This window comes from Salvelinus namaycush, chromosome 5, assembly GCF_016432855.1.
Source record: "Salvelinus namaycush isolate Seneca chromosome 5, SaNama_1.0, whole genome shotgun sequence".
NCBI classification, from domain to species: Eukaryota; Metazoa; Chordata; class Actinopteri; order Salmoniformes; family Salmonidae; genus Salvelinus; species Salvelinus namaycush.
The window spans coordinates 32,356,681-32,376,960 of record NC_052311.1 but is presented as its reverse complement, the minus strand read 5'-3'; the positions used below and the strand labels follow the sequence as shown (position 1 = coordinate 32,376,960).

Here is a 20,280-nt window from a genome sequence, read left to right as displayed (position 1 = left end):
GGATCCCTTGATAAAGATTAGCAAAAAATACTGTATAAAATATTGTATGCAATTTTTTTGGGGGGGGGGGATTCTAATATTTTATACTAATACAATTGCTCAGAGAGAGATCATGTTTAAGATGTAATAATAAAAATCTAAAAAAAGAGGTCAAAATGATTGGATCATGTTTTCAATACTCCTGCACACTCCCCTTGCGAGGATAAAAAATATGAGATTGGAGAACACATTGGGAGGGATCCTCCATACAGAATTCTTCCAGATCCTTGATATCCGTCGTCTGCACTTTACGGATTGTCCTCAATTCAACTCACAGGTTTTCCAGTCCAGAGGCTGATGGCCATTGAAAAATGTTGATTTTGTGGTCAATTAACCATTTCTTTGTGGATGCATTGTTGGGATTGTTGCCTTGCTGGAAGATTTACTTGTGGCCAAGGTTCAGCCTCCTCGCAGAGGCAACCAGATTTTTAGCAAAAATGTATTGTTTCTTCATAAAGATCCACCATATTTTACAGCAGGGATGAGATATTTTCTGACAATGCATTGTTCTTTCAGAGGCAGAACCCACCATTGGTGTGCGTGACCAAAGAGCTCTATTTTCATGTCATCTGACCATAGAGCTCTTTGGCTACGCACACCAATGTTGGGTTTGGCCTTCAAAATTACACATATGCAGAAAATACCTCATATGAATAAGATTTTAGCAAAAAGCTGAGTTTGGTTCACTCACAAGGAGAGGGTACTGGAGTATTGAAAACATGGGATGCAATTATTTTGACACCCATCTATGAAAATTCTGGACCCCACTAGATACTTTCATATTTCAGAAGTTTTTATTAAGAAATGTACACAGCGATATTCCAAAAGTTACAAATCCAGCCAAATTGAAAAAAGGGACTTGAACAAAAATTGTACAACTCAATAATGCATCAGATTAATAAGTACAAACAGTTGCTACTACAATACAATAAATTAACACTAACTAGCATGACAGCGATGGACTTTGTGACATCGGCTGATGTAAAAAGGGCTTTATAAATACATTTGATTGACTACGGAGCCACGTGGGCAGACTGATACAGTCATTGCTAAACAATCTCTCTCGGAGAGTCAGAAAGTATTGCCACGGCGATCATCAATCATCATGGTTGTCATGGCGATGGCCATTGCCCCAACTGTTGTCACAGTGACAGGTAGGGTCAGGTTGGGGTGGAAGGTCAGTTTTTGGTGGCCTTGAGTAGGCAGGTGAAGAAGGGGTGTCTGAGAGCCTGGTCCAGGGAGAGGCGTTTAGTCGGGTCATACTCCAGCATCTTCTGGACCAAGTCAAACAGCTGCTCGTGGTCTGCACTCTGGGCCGTCATGTATTGCTGAGAGAAGAAAACAGAGGAGATGGTTAGATTCATCGATATCAGCCAACACAGGACACACCAACACTTGATTCAGGTGGCTTTATAAAATTCGCAATACAAAATAGGTTCCCCCATAATGCAAGAGGCCCCCCTTACCTTGAGTGGTTTGCAGTGTTTCCTCACATATCTGCCAGAAGAGCTGTGTGCGTCCCAGTCCAGCTTGTAACGATGGACGTACCGACGCTTCCTGGTTTTCTGCAGGAGGTGTACAGGTATGGGGCCAAGGACCCTCTCCATCATAGCCAGGTGTTCTTTACTTTCGTGGGTCTGGAGGAGAGAAGAGACATGGAGATGAGGCTACATTCAGGACACACTGATCTACCCTTGCATAGAAAGAAGCCTGAACACCTTAAGATGAATGCATGATTTAGAAGGCATTCTAGTATGACGCTGTTGATGTGACAGCAGATAGTCACCCACCTGGAAGAGAGTTGACCCCAGGTAGTACTCTATGAGGATACAGCCCAGACTCCACACGTCACAGGCATGGTCCCAGCCCAAACCTACACACCGAGAGAGAAAAGCACTACATCACTAACAGAGAAACGAAGGATGCAAGAGCCCCATGTGCCCTGGTCAACAGAAGTGCAATATATAGGGAATAGGGTGTCATTTGGGACACATCTCGTCTGTAAGCACCTCACATACCATCAGTAAGTGCCTGGACTATTAATAACTGTAAATATTTATTGTACTTTCACTGTAAATATGTAGCCCATTGCACTTTTCATATTAATTTATTGTGTATTATTCTGTGTTTTAAACTATGTACTTTGTCCTTCTAAGCAAATGACCAAATTACTTTCCCCCTGGTGGGATAATAAAGTTGATCTAATCATGACTTGGCATTGTGGCAGAGTGGCAAAGTTGATATCTTACCCAGAATGACCTCTGGGGCGCGGTAGTGGCGTGTGGACACTACGGAGGTGTGGTGGTCGTGTTCATACGTGGCATTGCCAAAATCAACCACCTTCACATCCGGGTTCTTCAACGTCCTCTTGTCACGTCTCTGTAGGGCAGAGACGAGCCATGACAAATATTCATTTGAGTTAGTCAGACAGTACACAAAGTCAAGTCATGTAAGGCTTGACAACCAAATCAGTGAACTTCAGTTAATTTAAGGTGACTCAGTGTTTTGTCAATCGGAGAGCAGGTAGATAAGACTCGTACCATTTTGGCATTGTACTCGATGTCGTACTTCGAGTCCACAAACAGAATGTTCTCCGGTTTCAGGTCAGTGTGTGTCAGCTTGTTCTTATGCAGGACTAAAACAAACAAAACACAATCAACACAGGCAGGAAAGTAGACAACACTCGTTTCTATTACACCATACAATTGAATACACTCGTACTAGGGATGTGCATCTTTTCCTTTCAAGACAACTCGATAAGCATCTAGATAAATGCAGCCTTTGTTTTTTGTTCTCCCACTTTGGTTCTGAAACCACTATCACCCACGAATGAACTTGTCATTTTTGCAGAATAACTTCTTTGGGGTAGGGGGCAGTATTTTCAAATCCGGATGAAAAGCATGCCCAGAGTAAACTGCCTGCTACAAATGCCATAAAAGCTAGAATATGCATATTATTAGTAGATTTGGATAGAAAACACTCTGAAGTTTCTAAAACTGTTTGAATGATGTTTGAGTATAACAGAACTCATATGTCAGGCAAAAACCTGAGAAAGAATCCAACCAGGAAGTTGGAAATCTGAGGTTGGTCGATTTTCAACTCAGCTCCTATTGAAGATAGTGGGATATTGGTAATGTTGCACTTCCTAAGGCTTCCACTAGATGTCAACAGTCTTTAGAACCTTGTCTGATGCTTCTACTGTAAAGTGGGGGCGAATGAGAGGATTGAGTAAGGTCTATCATGACCTGAACATGTGCTGACCATGCGCGTTCATGTGAGACTGAGCTCTGTTCCATCGTACTTCTGAAGACAAATTAATTCTCCGGTTGGAACATTATTGAAGAATTATGTTAAAAACATCCTAAAGATTGATTCAATACTTCGTTTGTCATGTTTTTACAGACTGCAATATTACTTTCCGCTGGACTTGCACGCGCGTCGTGAGTTTGGAAAGTGTACTGAACGCTAGAACAACAAGGAGGAATTTGGACATAAATGATGGACATTATCGAACAAAACAAACATTTATTGTGGAACTGGGATTCCTGGGAGTGCATTCTGATGAAGATCATCAAAGGTAAGTGAATGTTTATAATGTTTTTTCTGACTTATGTTGACTGCACAATATGGCGGATATATTTGTGTCTTGATTGGGCTCTGAGCGCAGACTCAGATTATTGCATGGTGTGCAATAATTTGTAACTTTTCCGTAAAGCTTTTTTGAAATCTGACACAGCGGTTGCATTAAGGAGAAGTGCATCTAAAACTCCATGCATAACAGTTGTATCTTTTAGCAATGTTTATTATGAGTATTCCTGTAAATTGATGTGGCTCTCTGCAAAATCAAAGGATGTTTTGGAACTTCTGAACGTAACGCGCCAATGTAAACTCAGATTTTTGGATATAATATGAACTTTACCGAACAAAACATACATGTATTGTGTAACATGAAGTCCTATGAGTGTCATCTGATGAAGATCATCAAAGGTTAGTGATTAATTTTATCTCTATTTCTGCTTTTTGTAACTCCTCTCTTTGGCTGGAAAAATGGCTGTGTTATTCTGTGAATAGGCACTCACCTAACATAATCGTTTGCTTTGCTTTCGTCGTAAAGCCTTTTTGAAATCGGACACTGTGGCTGGATTTACAACAAGTGTATCTTTAAAATGGTGTAAAATACATGTATGTTTGAGGAATTTTAATTATGGGATTTCTGTTGTTTTGAATTTGGCGCCCTGCAGTTTCACTGGCTGTTGAAGAGGTGGGACACTACCGTCTCACGTACGTACCCTAGAGAGGTTAAGTGTTTGAGCTAGTAATGTATCAATATTAATCATTTACAAATGAGCTATGAGAAAGCCAATGAATATACAGCACAACTTTGGATTTCAACCCCATCTCAAAATCAAATATAAAAAAAGTATTGTTGAAAGCAAAACTAACAAAACTATTGCTGATGGTGAACCTGAACAATCAAAATAAAATATATTTTAAGTCCCATTCAGCAGGTATAGCCAGATGAGTCATCTCCGGTAGTTTACTTCTATTCCGGCAAAATATTTTTCAACAGTTGTCACACTTGTTGTTTGGCATGAAAAATTACTTGTAGATCAATGACTGTCAACGTAGTCACATGCAGTTCGTCACTGAAGGAGAGAACTTATATCAGTTGTCACAAAATATTAGGCATTTTCAGAAGGTAGAAAAAATGTAATATGATTGGTTACGGGTGATGCGTAACGTTTGAATTGATTTTCTGACTGATGCATGCTACATTTGGATCAGTTTGGGGTCTGCTGCGTATCTGTGAATCGTTACATTCCTAAGTCGAATAACAATCTCTGTAGTCACCACTATTTACAATGTCTGCCTCTCAAATGACAGCCATATTCCCCCCAAAAATGCACTGCATAGAAAAAAATGGGGTGCAATTCGGGACGCACACAATAGTTCAGCTGTGACATTTAGCAGTGGTCTTATCCAGAGTGGATGGTGGTTACTACCACAGAAATCCTATTCACTGACTACTCCAATACGTTCTAAAATGTAATTTTATGGTAACTACTCACATCGTACGGCTCTGATGATCTGGTAGGCCATGATTCTGATGTGTTCTACGGGGAACGGCTGGAAGTTGTTCTGCTTAAGGAAGTCATAGGTACTGAGCCCTAGCAGCTCAAACGATATACACACGTGGCCATGGTGGTCGAACCAGTCCAGCATCCTCACACACGCACTGAGACGGAAAGGGGGAGGAGAGAGTGGGGAAGGACAGAGACAAAAGAGGGACTTACATTTACATTTTTGTCATTTAGCAGACATTATTCAGGATGACTTAAGGCAGCTAGCTAGGTAAGATAATGTCTGATACTGATGACAAACACCGATATTTGATATTTAAAGTGAGATATTTTAGCGATAGTCCATAATTAAAGTGTAAGCCTGGCAGATAGCCTCCTACTGCTGTGTAGTCTACTGCTGCATGTGTGACTGCTTCTCATCCTCGTAATGCAGGGCCAACCTGATTTCTGCTAATGTATGTGGCTTGTTCTAACTGTGTGTGAGACCTACTATCTCCGGTCACAGTCCAGAGAGTTCATCTGCTCCAGCACCTCCACCTCAGCCATGGCCGCCTCGCGGTAGCGGTCAATGTTTTTAATGATCTTCAGTGCCATGCGAGCACCACTTCTGGAATCACAGACAACACAAACATCCAACAGTTAAGTCTAGAGAAGGGAGGGGCTTTCAAAGAAAGTGAAAAACAGAGATTGAGTTTGTGAGAGCATACTGTACACATTCGAGCGGGTCATTCATCTCGGCTCGAGGGAGGTGCTCAAAAGTCAACAAAGAGAGAAGGGCGGGGGGGCAGAAAGAGTAGCACAGTCACCGTGACATCCAGACGTTTCCAGTGAGCGACTTACTTAGAGTGATCGATGCATTCCACGACTTTCCCAAAGGCTCCTTCTCCTAGAGTGGACACAATCTCATCTACAGGGAATAAAGAGTACTAGTTAGAACCAGAGGAGTGACGACTGGCATCCACTACCATGACACCTGATCTGCCACAAAATGGCTGCCGCTAGCACTGATTTGACCTAAGCTGCTTTGTTTGATATGGATTTAGCATTATACTGTCTGCAACTAGAACAGAACAGGGCTCCAAGCCAACAGTACATAAGACACAGTACACACATCACACTAATAATGATGTTATGTAGCAAGGTGTAATACTAATCAACATTTAACAATACAGGGATACACCCTACCCGCCCAAATACAATACATGCCTACAATAGAATGGGTATTTTGCAACAGTACGCCATATCAAAACCAAACTGTAACAACAAAAGAGATATAGATAGTTGACAGAGAAAAAAGGGGAATATATTCTATACATCTCGCTCTCAGCATGTCTCCCCTGTGATAGATCAGGTGACCCTCGTCATCATCCACAACACTCCTGGATCTTTTCCTGCTCCTGCGATGATGGCTCCTCTGTTGTCCCATCACGACCATCACCACCATCATCAACCATCAACCACCATCATCATCGACCCAGAGAACATCAGGCCAGGCCACCACAACCGGACGGAACGTGCCATTCATTCATTCAGCGGGCGGAGAGGGGGGAATCGGACGTGGGGGAGAGATTCGGATGGATCGGCCCATTCAGAGTGGGTGGGTAGTAGCGAACCAGGCAGCGCCAGCGGACCACAGCGGGAGCAGCACATTCAAATTCAGCCCCACCAGAGAAAGGCATAGGGGGCGTCACCACATAGTGGGTGTTACAGAAGAGAAACACGGCAACAAGAATGTTCATGTGAGACTTTCTCAAAGTAAACGGTACAAAAAAAATGATAAGCTATCACAGTGTTGAATAGGCTAATATGAATTTGTCTCCTTCAAGTTACAGTTCTTGGTTCTGACTGTGAATGATACATATAAAGCTTCCCTTGACTATTCTTATTGAAACCTCGTAAAGGTGTTTGCTCCTAGTCTTAAAAGTTATGCCTAGATGATCTTCACTGAATTTTGGTACTAACATAGGATCCAGTCTTTTTTACTGTGGGTGTGGTACATACGGCGAGAGATACACACACAGAATGCTAACACCATTAATAACCATATTAAGAAGGAAAATGAGAGAGAGTGGGATGTTCTCATACCGAGTAAGAGGAGCGTAGGTGAGAAGGGCTGCGTCTCCGCCCTCGGCGGCTACTGCGTCTGCTGCGGCCGCTCTGACCAGATGACTTGCTGTAGTGGTGCCACTCCTTGTCCCTCTCGCGGTCTCCGTATCTATCCCTGGAGGCGCCCCTGCTGTCCACGTCGTAGCCCATCTCCAGGCTGGCTACTCTGGTCCCATTGTCCTTAGACTCTAGCCTCTGCTGGATCAGGCTGCGCTGGATCAGGCTGCGGGTCTCCAGGTAATGCCTGAAAGGGAGAAACACAGCTTAGCGACTGACTCCTCCTCCTCCTGCCTACTTAGTCACTGCTTGGTTCCAATGGCTTCACCGACACCCTATCCCAAGGGGCTTTACAAGTATTAGGAACAAGCTGATTTACGACTACAGGGTGCTACATCATGATTCCAGTGTTCTTGGTGTGAAAGCCTAGAAGTTTGGCATTCGAGCATATGGTAGATTCATAGTTCTAGGGGTAAACTGACGCAATAAACTGGACAGACAATGTCTCACAAGAGCTGTCAGAACAGATCATGACATGTAGGGCAGCAGGTAGCCTAGCGGTTAGTTACCGAAAGGTAGTTAGTTCGAATCCCCAAGGCGACAAGGTGAAAAATGTATGGTTCTGCCCTTGAGCAAGGCAGTTAACACTCCACAACAACATCTTGTCGATTTAGGATTGGGTTAAAAGCGGAAGTCAAGTTTTGGTTGGACCTCGTGTGCAATTGACAAAAATAAATGTTACCCTTTCATTTTAAAACCTTTCACATGTATCTATCATAAATATGAGATGCCAGCTGAATGTATATATTAATGCACAACCCCCTCCCCCACTCCAATGTGCACACTGGAAAGCACAGGTGTCCACTACGACAGTTATTGATGTGGCTTAGTGAGGAATCCGTGAAGCCCTTTCAGGAGAAGCTTTGAGGAATGCGGTCTGAAGCAGACCTTCAGAGCCATGATGGCACCCTGGTGGGTGTCAGGTCTCTTCCAGGAAAAGGTCTGCGTCGCTGGGAGACTTATTATTAGAGCTGCCCTGCCCTTTCCTCCTGCCCTGGAAACTTCCACCGTGAACTTCGCTCACATAACATACAGCTCAGGGACAGACACAGGAACTGGAAAGGTTTTTTACCTTCCAGCAATAAAAAAAAAAAATACATTGAAAGTGTCCAATGACTTCCCATAAGAAGAGTTAAAACTTTGAAAATATAAAGAACAGGGTTCATACACATTTTAACAAATGGAATTCCATGACTAAGGAATATTTCAGGATATTGGCAATGAGGCCCTTTATCTACTTCCCCAGAGTCAGAAACCATTTTTTAAATATACAGCTGAAGTCGGAAGTTTACATACATCTTATCCAAATACATTTAAATTCAGTTTCACTATTCCTAACATTTAATCCTAGTAAAAATTCCCTGTCTTAGGTCAGTTAGGATCACCACTATTTTAAGAATGTAAAATGTCAGAATAATAGTAGAGAGAATGATTTATTTCAGCTTTAGTTTCTTTCATCACATTCCCAGTGGGTCAGAAGTTTACATACTCAATTAGTATTTGGTAGCATTGCCTTTATATTGTTTAACCTGGGTCAAACGTTACAGGTAGCCTTCCACAAGCTTCCCACAATAAGTTGGGTGAGTTTTGGCCCATTCCTGCTGACAGAGCTGGTGTAACTGAGTCCGGTTTGTAGGCCTCCTTGCTCGCACACGCTTTTTCAGTTCCGTACACAAATGTTCTATAGGATTGAGGTCAGGGCTTTGTGATGGCCACTCCAATACCTTCACTTTGTTGTGCTTAAGCCATTTTGCCACAACTTTGGAAGTATGCTTGGGGTCATTGCCCATTTGGAAGACCCATTTGCGACCAAGCTTCCTGACTGATGCCTTGAGATGTTGCTTCAATATATCCACATCATTTTCCTTCCTCGTGAAGCCATCTATTTTGTGACGTGCACCAGTCCCTCCTGCAGCAAAGTACCCCCAAAACATGATGCTGCCACCCCCGTGCTTCACGGTTGGGATGGTGTCTTCGGCTTGCAAGCTTCCCCTTTTTACCAACAAACATAACGATGGTCATCATGGCCAAACAGTTCTATTTTTGTTTCATCAGACCAGAGGACATTTCTCCAAAAAGTACGATCTTTGTCCCCATGTGCAGTTGCAAACTATAGTCTGGCTTTTTTATAGCGGTTTTGGAGTATTGGGTATTGGTTATGTCGATATAGGACTTGTTTTACTGTGGATATAGATACTTTTGTACCCGTTTCCTCCAGCATCTTCACAAGGTCCTTTGCTGTTCTTCTGATAGGGATTTTGACTTTTCGCACCAAAGTACGTTCATCTCTAGGAGACAGAACACGTCTCCTTCCTGAGTGGTATGATGGCTGCGTGGTCCCACGGTGTTCATACTTGCGTACTATTGTTTTTACAGATTAACTTGGTACCTTCAGGTGTTTGGAAATTCCTCCCAAGGATGAACCAGACAATTTCTTCCCCTGAGGTCTTGGCTGATTTCATTTTCCCATGATGTCAAGCAAAGAGGCACTGAGCTTGAAGGTAGGCCTATAAATACATCCACAGGCACACTTCCAATTGACTCAAATTATGTCAATTGGCCTATCAGAAGCTTCTAAAGCCATGACATCATTTTCTGGAATTTTCCAAGCTGTTTAAAGGCATAGTCAACTTAGTGTATGTAAACTTCTGACCCACTGGAATTGTAATACAGTGAAATAATCTGTCTGTAAACAATTGTTGGAAAATGACTTCTGTCATGCACAAAGTAAATGTCCTAACCGACTTGCCAAAACCATAGTTTCAAAACGAGTCTTAATGACACCAACCTAAGTGTATATAAACTTGACTTCAACTATACATATACGCACACACACACACTCAAAAGTTTGGGGTCACTTGGAAATGTCCTTGTTTTCCATGAAAAAATACATGAAATGAGTTGCAAAATGAATAGGAAACATAGTCAAGACATTGACACGGTTACAAATACTGATTTTTAATTCAAATAATAGTGTCCTTCAAACTTTGCTTTCGTCAAAGAATCCTCCATTTGCAGCAATTAAAGTCATGCAGACCTTCGGCATTCTAGTTGTCAATTTGTTGAGGTAATCTGAAGAGATTTCACCCCATGCTTCCTGAAGCACCTCCCACAAGTTGGATTGGCTTGATGGGCACTTCTTACGTACCATACGATCAAGCTGCTCCCACAACAGCTCAATAGGGTTGAGATTGGGTGACTGTGTTGACCACTCCATTTTTGACAATACCAGCTGACTGCTTCTTCCCTAAATAGTTATAGCATAGTTTGGTGCTGTGCTTTTGGTCATTGTCCTATTGTAGGAGGAAATTGGCTCCAATTAAGCGCCATCCACAGGGTATGGCATGGTGTTGCAAAATGGAGTGATGGATCTTAACTTCTTTGGGGTAGGGTGCAGTATTTTCACATCCGGATGAAAAGCATGCCCAGAGTAAACGGCCTGCTACAAAGCCATAAAAGCTAGAATATACATATTATTAGTAGAGTTGGATAGAAAACACTCTGAAGTTTCTAAAACGGTTTGAATGATGTCTGTGAGTATAACAGAACTCATGTCAGGCAAAAACCTGAGAAAAAATCCAACCAGGAAGTGGAAAATCTGAGGTTGGTCGATTTTTAACTCAGCTCCTATTGAAGATACAGTGGGATATTGGTAATGTTGCACTTCCTAAGGCTTCCACTAGATGTCAACAGTCTTTAGAACCTTGTCTTTAGAACCTTGTCTGATGCCTCTACTGTGAATTCGGGCCGAAGCAGAGAGGAATGAGTCAGAGGTCTGCCAGCAGCCACGAGCTGACCATGCGCGTTCACATGAGAGTTTGCTCCCATTCCATTTGCTTTTCTGAAGACAAAGGAATACTCCGGTTGGAATATTATTGAAGAATTATGTTAAAAACATCCTAAAGATTGATTCAATACATCGTTTGACATGTTTCTACTGACTGTTACGGAACTTTTTGACATTTCGTCTGCTTTTAGTGAACGCGCTTCGTGACTTTGGATTTGTTCACCAAACGCGCTAACAAAAGTAACTATTTGGACATAAATGGACATTACCGAAAAAAACTAACATTTCTTGTGGAAGTGGGAGTCCTGGGAGTGCATTCCGACGAAGATCAGCAAAGGTAAGTGAAGATTTATAATGCTTTTATGACTTTTGTTGACTGCATAATATGGCGGCTATATTTGTGTCTTGATTGGGCTCTGAGCGCCGACCTCAGATTATTGCATGGTTTTTGCTTTTTCCGTAAAGCTTTTTTGAAATCTGACACAGGAGTGCATCTAAAATTCCTGGTGTTTGGCTCAATGAGTTCAGCTGGGAGGAGAGAGTGGAGAGCCGAAAGCATCTAAAATTCCATGCATAACACTTGTATCTTTTAGCAATGTTTATTATGAGTATTCCTGTAAATTGATGTGGCTCTCTGCAAAATCAAAGGATGTTTTGGAACTTCTGAACGTAAGGCGCCAATGTAAACTCAGATTTTTGGATATAAATATGAACTTTACCGAACAAAACATACATGTATTGTGTAACATGAGTGTCATCCGATGAAAATCATCAAAGGTTAGTGATTAATTTTATCTCTTATTTCTGCTTTTTGTAACTCCTCTCTTTGGCTGAAAAAATGGCTGTGTTATTCTGTGAATAGTCACTCACCTAACATAATCGTTTGGTTTGCTTTCGTCGTAACGCCTTTTTTTTTTTTTTTTTTTAAATCGGACGCTGTGGCTGGATTTACAACAAGTGTATCTTTAAAATGGTGTAAAATACATGTATGTTTGAGGAATTTTAACAATGGGATTTCTGTTTTGAATTTGGCGCCCTGCAGTTTCACTGGCTGTTGAAGAGGTGGGACGCTAACGTCTCACGTACCCTAGAGAGGTTAAAGGCTCTTTTACCCTGTACAAATCTCCCACACTACCACCAAAGCACCCCCAGACCATCATGTTGCCTCCACCATGCTTGACAGATGGTGTCAAGCACTCCTCCAGCATTTTTTTTTTTGCGTCTCACGAATGTTCTTCTTTGTGATCCGAACAGCTCAAACATAGATTCGTCGGTCTATAACACTTTTTTCCAATGTTCCTCTGTCCGGTGTCTGTGTTCTTTTGTCCATCTTAATCTTTTCTTTTTATTGGCCAGTCTGAGATATCGCTTTTTCTTTGCAGCTCTGCCTAGAAAGCCAGCATTCCGGAGTCACCTCTTCACTGTTGACGTGGAGACTGGTGTTTTACGGGTACTATTTAATGAAGCTGCCAGTTGAGGACTTGTTTGAGAAACGGATGCCGCACTATACACTAATGTATTTGTCCTCTTGCTCAGTTGTGCACCGGGGCCTCCCATTCCTCTTTCTATTCTGGTTAGAACCAGTTTGCGCTGTTCTGTGAAGGGAATAGTACACAGCGTTGTACGAGATCTTCAGTTTCTTGGCAATTTCTGGCATGGAATAGCCTTCATTTCTCAGAACAAGAATAGACTGACGAGTTTCAGAAGGTCTTTATTTCTGGCCATTTTGAGCCTGTAATCAAACCCACAAATGCTGATGCTCCAGATACTCAACTTGTCTAAATAGTCTAAAGAAGGACAGCTACTTTGAAGCAAGGCATGCCTCATAATATAAAATAAAACATTAAGGGTTCAAACAATTAAGTATGTTTTCAAAATGCATACTCCCTGAACAGGTGCGCTTCAATCAATTTTTTGAGAGAAAATATATATATTTTTAAATCATACACCAAAACAATACACAATGGCATTTAGAATTGTTGTGCAATGAATGGGCTTATAAAAGCATCTATTACTCCAGCATCAACCAGCTGAGGAGCTGCAGGAGAAATCCTGCTCAAAATCAGCTCTGTATGCAGTGCGCATGTTATAGTTGTGTTGGATGAACCAAATTAACCTACAGACCGATAAGCATGATAGTCAAATGTATCAAGGTTACACCAAGAACATTGACGGACTGATGATAAACAAGCAGTCGTCAATTTTCTAGGTGTAACAGTTGGTATAATGGGTCAATTCCATAAACAACATTTTTCATTCCTGGATTGAGGTACATTTCCTGAGCCATATCGCTTGTCTCAATGTAAACTGGATTGCCTTCTGACCCCAGTGCAGGTCAGTTTAAACAAGCGTGATGGGATTTTTTAAAATTTAACCTGGCAAGTCGGTATGGTCAGTATTTCTAGTAAGTAAAAAGGAGAGATCTAGTTAGGGGTTGCTTGTGGATAGGTGGAGCATCTGATAGTTCTGTTGGTGACTACAGTGAAGTGATGACAGATGGGGTCACAATATTTACCCTTCATTTGTTTCGAGGTTAAGTCTTCGAGATTTGTTCTCCCTTTCACTGCTGTACGAATCATCTTGCCTCTGTCGCTTTCGGCTCTCCACTCTCTCCTCCCAGCTGAACTCATTGATCCAAACACCAGGGGAACGCATTCGCCTTGACTGCCGCATCTGCCACACAAGTGATGCATTTTCACATTAGATACATAGCTAGCTAACGTTAAAGCTAGCAACATGGCTAGCTGCCAACTAACGTCGAAAATAATTCAAATCTAAATATAGCTAACGTGAAATTAGCTAGCAAGCTAGATATTCTTATACATGTAATATAGTGAATTCAACCATACAATAGGAGTCTATTGACATTTATTTTGCAAGCATTGTCTAGGTAAGTTAGCTAGATAAACATGGTCAATCTATTCTCTTTGTTGCCACTGACTGGCGACGTCTTTGTTCTATATTGCTAACAAGCTACCGTCGTTAGCTTTCTAGCTAACGGTGACTAAAGTTAACTAATAACAAAAATAAGTTAAACGTAACGTTATCTGGCTAGACTTCAGATAACGTTAGCAATATCAGAGACAAACTGTAGCGTCAACACAAAAAACCGATCGTCAATATTTATATTCGGGTAAAAAAAGAAGTAGGGATAGCCAGTTATAGTAACGCTTTAGCTAGCTAGCTTCCTGGTTCGTCGACGAAACGTGGAGGCTAGCAAACGGCTTAACATTGAACGGATTATATATGGTTTCCGTTCATCTAAGACACATTAAATAATCTGTCCTCACCTTATCTAACGATTGATGTATCCCAAAATACGAATGAATAGGTAAAAAAATGTATTTTTCAGTAGCTACTTCTGTACACTGCACAAACTAACCTGCCTACAAAATGGCGAACTCCGCTGCTGGAACTTTCCATACGTAACTAAATAATTTACGTCAGAAGCTGTACTTCGCCCAATGCTGGGAATTTTGGAGATTGTAGTTTTTTAAGAAAACGTTTCCTGTAGGCATTGAGGAAGCGGATGTAGGTTTCCCCTTTTATCTGTGCAGCAGGCCTGAAATCCAAACCATTCCTCACCTCAGTAGGCCCATTCTGATGAAGGTGTCCCACGCAGAAACGTAAGCCTGTTTGTTTGTCCCGTAAATAAACTCAGACACCGACATCCATGCAGACACCCAGTGTTCGTATTTCGTTATTTTCACTTCCTGGATAGTCACCCGTTGAACTGTCCTGGGCTAAGTAATGAATGTTTTTGGATTATCAAGTCAAACAGTATTTCCTGATTCTCTTTCCCCCTCCAAGCACGGTGGGGTACGCTGACAAACTTTTATCGAGAGCATCCTGTCGGGCTGTACGGCAACTGCACCGCCCTCAACTGCAAGGCTCTCCAGAGGGTGGTGTGGTCTGCACAACGCGTCACCGGGGGCAAACTACCTGCCCTCCATGACACCTACAGCACCCACTGTCACAGGAAGGCCAAAATGATAATCAAGTACAACAACCACTGCCTGTTCACACCGCTATCATCCAGAAGGTGAGGTCAGTACAGGTGCATCAAAGCTGGGACCGAGAGATTGAGAAACAGATTCTATCTCAAGGCCATCAGACTGCTAAACAGCTATCACTAACTCAGAGAGGCTGCTGCCTACATTGAGACCCAATCACTGGACACTTTAATAAATGGATCACTAGTCACTTTAAACAATGCCACTTTAAATAATGCCACTTTAATAATGTTTACATTAGAGGTCGACCGATTAATCGGAATGACCGATTTGATGTTTTCATAACAATCTGAAATCAGTATTTTTTTTTACACCTTTATTTAACTAGGCAAGTCAGTTAAGAACACATTCTTATTTTCAATGACGGCCTAGGAACGGTGGGTTAACTGCCTTGTTCAGGGGCAGAACGACAGATTTTTAACTTGTCAGCTCGGGGATTCAATCTGCAACCTTACGGTTAACTAGCCCAACGCTCTAACCACCTGCCTCTTATTGCACTACTGCGAATGCAGTAAGTTGCTAGCTAGCATTAAACTTATCTTATAAAAAACAATCAATCAATCATAATCACTAGTTAACTACACATCGTTGATGATATTACTAGTTTATCTAGCGTGTCCTGCGTTGCATATAATCGATGCGGTGCATATTTAGCTAAAAGAAATCCAGGTTAGCAGGCAATATTAACCAGGTGAAATTGTGTCACTTCTCTTGCGTTCATTGCACGCAGAGACAGGGTATATGCAACAGTTTGGGCCGCCTGGCTCGTTGCGAACTAATTTGCCAGAATTGTACGTAATTATGACATAACACATTGAAGGTTGTGCAATGTAACAGGAATATTTAGACTTATGGATGCCACCCCTTAGATAAAATACGGAACGGTTCCGTATTTCACTGAAAGAATAAATGTTTTGTTTTTGAGATGATAGTTTCCGGATTCGACCATATTAATGACCTAAGGCTTGTATTTCTGTGTGTTATTATGTTATAATTAAGTCTATGATTTGATAGAGCAGTCTGACTGAGCGATGGTAGGCACCAGCAGGCTCGTAAGCATTCATTCAAACAGCACTTTCGTGCGTTTTGCCAGCAGCTCTGCTGTTTATGACTTCAAGCCTATCAACTCCCGAGATTAGGCTGGTGTAACCGATGTGAAATGGCTAGCTAGTTAGCGGGGTGCGCGCTAATAGCGTTTCAAACGTCACTCGCTCTGAGACTTGGAGTAGTTGTTCCCCTTGCTCTGCATGGGTAACGCTGCTTCGAGGGTGGCTGTTGTCGATGTGTTCCTCGTTCGAGCCCAGGTAGGAGCAAGGAGAGAGACGGAAGCTATACTGTTACACTGGCAATACTAAAGTGCCTATAAGAACATCCAATTGTCAAAGGTATATCAAATACAAATGGTAGAGAGAAATAGTCCTATAATTCCTATAATAACTACAACCTAAAACTTCTTACCTGGGAATATTGAAGACTCATGTTAAAAGGAACCACCAGCTTTCATATGTTCTCATGTTCTGAGCAAGGAACTTAAACGTTAGCTTTCTTACATGGCACATATTGCACTTTTACTTTCTTCTCCAACACTTTGTTTTTGCATTATTTAAACCAAATTGAACATGTTTCATTATTTATTTGAGACTAAATTGATTTTATTGATGTATTATATTAAGTTAAAATAAGTGTTCATTCAGTTTTGTTGTAATTGTCATTATTACAAATACATTTAAAAAATCGGCCGATTAATCGGTATTGACTATTTTTTGGTCCTCCAATAATCGGTATCGGCTTGAAAAATCATAATCGGTCGACCTCTAGTTTACATATCTTACATTACTCAGATCACATGTATATACTGTATTTCATACCATCTATTGCACCTTGCCTATGCCGCTCGGCCATCGCTCATCCATATACTTATATGTACATATTCTCATTCACCCCTTTAGATTTGTGTGTATTAGGTAGTTGTTGGGGAATTTGTTAGATTACTTGTTAGATATTACTGCACTGTCGGAACTAGAAGCACAAGCATTTCGCTACACTCACATCAACATCTGCTAACCATGTGTATGTGACCAATACAATTTGATTTGATTTAATTATTTCCTGTATGCATATCAGAAAACATTTTGATCTAGTCTAGTAGCTACTAAAATGGTCCCATCAAAACATGCCTCCCCTAGCCCTTGATCATGACTCAGTTCCATTACATTACAAAATAATCATTGGACGAGGGCCTGCTGAGGGGCACAGAGGTCTAAGGCTCTGCATCGCAGGGCTTGAGGTGTCACTACAGACCCAGGTTTGATCCCAGGCTGTGTCACAGTACCATAGGGCGGCGCACAATTAGCCAAGCGTCGTCCAGGTTAGGGGAGGGTTTGGCCGGGGGAGCTTTACTTGACTAATCATACCCTAGCGACTCCTTGTGGTGGGCCGGGCGCCAACACATTGGTGCAGCTGGCTTCTGGGATAAGCGGGCGGGTGTTAAGGAGTGCGGTCATGTTTCGGAGGATATATGACTTGACCTTCGCCTCTCCCGAACCCGTTGGGGAGTTACAGTGGTGAGACAAGATCGGTAGCAAGATGGCGCCGACAGAGAGGGTCGCCTCACTTCTAGTCCTTAGGAAACTATGCAGTATTTTTTTTTTTTATGTGTTATTTCTTACATTGTTAACACAGAAAATATTAAGTGTTATTACATACAGCCGGGAAGAACTATTGGATATCAGAGCGACGTCAATTTACCAACATTAATCCAGGAATACGACTTTCCGGAAGCGGATCCTTTGTCTGCACCACCACCCAGGGCATTTGATCTGATCCCAGAGGCCGACCAAAAACAACGTTGCCGCAGAAGAGGTAGACGGAGTGGCCTACTGGTCAGACTTCAAAGGCATGCACACCACCCACCGCTTCCGAGTATATTACGAGGCAATGTCCAGTCTCTAGATAACAAGGTAGACGAAATTAGGGCAAGGGTTGCTTTCCAGAGAGACATCAGGGACTGCATACTCTTTCATCATCAGGGATAACATACTCTTTCATGGAGACATGGCTCTCTCGGGATATGTTGTCGGAGTCGGTACAGCCACCTGGATTCTTTGAGTCGGGCCGACAGAAATAATCATCTCTCTGGGAAGAAGAAGGGCTGGGGTGTATGCTTCATGATTAACGACTCATGGTGTAATCGTAACAACATACAGGAACTCAAGTCCTTTTGTTCACTTGACTTAGAATTCCTCACAATCAAATGCCGACCATATTATCTCCCAAAAGAATTCTCGTCGGTTATTGTCACAGCCGTGTATATCCCCCCTCAAGCCAATACCACAACGGGTCTCAAGGAACTTCACTGGACTTTATGCAAACTGGAAACCATATATCCTGAGGCTGCACTTATTGTAGCTGGGGATTTTAACAAAGCAAATTTGAGAACAAGGCTACCTAAATTCTATCAGCATATTGATTGTAGCACTCGTGCGGGCAATACACTGTGACTATTGGAACTAGAAGAACAAGCATTTCGCTACACTCGTAATAACATCTGCTAACCATGTGTATGTGACCAATAAAATTTGATTTGATTTAATTGAAATTGGGAGAAAAAGGGGGTAAAAAAATAAATAAATCAGACTTTCATATTAGCGAGAAATTATTTTCTAAAAACCTAAAGGTTAAATTGATACATACATACCATGTTAGGGTTTGTGTTCCCACACAGCCATGTCCCCATGTTACAGTGCTTGTTTACGGAAAACAAATGAAAGACAAGAGGTAACCTGTGCTAATTAGCTATCTAGCATGCTCCGAACACCTGTGTGTAAGTGTAACTCGGGAAGTGTAGCGCAAGTGTAGTTTCGTTGGATGGAGGGATCCATAGCTGTATGGATCTGGGCAAAAATGCAACAGTATGTAACGAGCCTCCTCCTTCTCTTCATCCGAAGAGGAGTAGCAAGGATTGGACCAACGTGCAGCGGGTTGTGAATACATAATGATTTAATAAAGCAAACGACGAAACACGAAAACAAACACTTGGAAGGATACAAAATAACAAAAACGAATGTAGACTGACCTAAACCATGACAACTTACATACAACACGAAGCACGTAGGAACAGGTACAGACTATTACAAACGAACGAACAAACGCTACAGTCCCGTGTGGAGCGCAGACACAGACACGGACGACAATCACCCACAAACAAACAGTGAGAACAACCTACCTTAATATGACTCTCAATCAGAGGAAACGTCAAACACCTGCCTCTAATTGAGAGCCATACCAGGCAACCCAAAACCAACATAGAAACAGAAAACATAGACTGCCCACCCAAAACTCACGCCCTGACCAATAAACACATACCAAACAACAGAAAACAGGTCAGGAACGTGACAGAACCCCCCCCTCAAGGTGCGAACTCCGGGCGCACCCCTACAACTCAAGGGGAGGGTCTGGGTGGGCATCTGTCCGCGGTGGCGGCTCCGGCGGCGGACGAGGACACCACTCCACCACTGTCTTTGTCCCCCTCCTTAGCGTCCTTTGAGTGGCGACCCTCGCCCCCGACCATGGTCCAGGAACCTTCACTAAGGCCCCTCCTACATAGAGGAGACAGCTCAGGACAGAGAGGTAGCTCAGGACAGAGAGGTAGCTCAGGACAGAGAGGTAGCTCCGGACAGAGAGGTAGCTCCGGACAGAGAGGTAGCTCCGGACAGAGAGGTAGCTTAGGACAGAGGGACAACTCTGTACTAATGGCAGCTCCGGACTGAGTGGCAGCTCCGGACTGGGTGGCAGCTCCGGACTGGGTGGCAGCTCCGGACTGAGTGGCAGCTCCGGACTGAGTGGCAGCTCATGACTGTAGGGCAGCTCATGACTGTAGGGCAGCTCATGACTGTAGGGCAGCTCATGACTGTAGGGCAGCTCATGACTGTAGGGCAGCTCCTGACTGGCTGGCGGCTCTGGCAGCTCCTGACTGGCTGGCGGCTCTGGCAGCTCCTGACTGTCTGGCGGATCTGGCAGCTCCTGACTGTCTGGCGGATCTGGCAGCTCCTGACTGGCTGGCGGATCTGGCAGCTCCTGACTGGCTGGCGGATCTGGCAGCTCCTGACTGGCTGGCGGCTCTGGCGGCTCCTGACTGACGGACGGCTCTAGCGGCTCCTGACTGACGGGCGGCTCTAATGGCTCGTGGCAGACGGAT

The 20,280-nt window shown here is 42.8% G+C and overlaps 1 protein-coding gene across 1 annotated transcript; it reads right to left on the bottom strand.

Annotated features, from left to right (window-relative positions):
- Window positions 1-811: 811 nt before the first annotated feature.
- Window positions 812-14,485, bottom strand: LOC120048204 (dual specificity protein kinase CLK4-like). The gene is made up of 12 exons (XM_038993983.1): window positions 14,361-14,485; window positions 13,586-13,743; window positions 7,206-7,470; window positions 6,435-6,534; window positions 5,961-6,027; window positions 5,611-5,727; window positions 5,109-5,275; window positions 2,580-2,674; window positions 2,289-2,418; window positions 1,830-1,912; window positions 1,506-1,676; window positions 812-1,367 (listed from the first exon to the last, which is right to left on the bottom strand). Exons 2-12 carry the CDS (start codon window positions 13,741-13,743, stop codon window positions 1,218-1,220), a joined length of 1,503 nt encoding a protein of 500 aa, XP_038849911.1. The 5' UTR covers window positions 14,361-14,485; the 3' UTR covers window positions 812-1,217.
- Window positions 14,486-20,280: the final 5,795 nt, after the last annotated feature.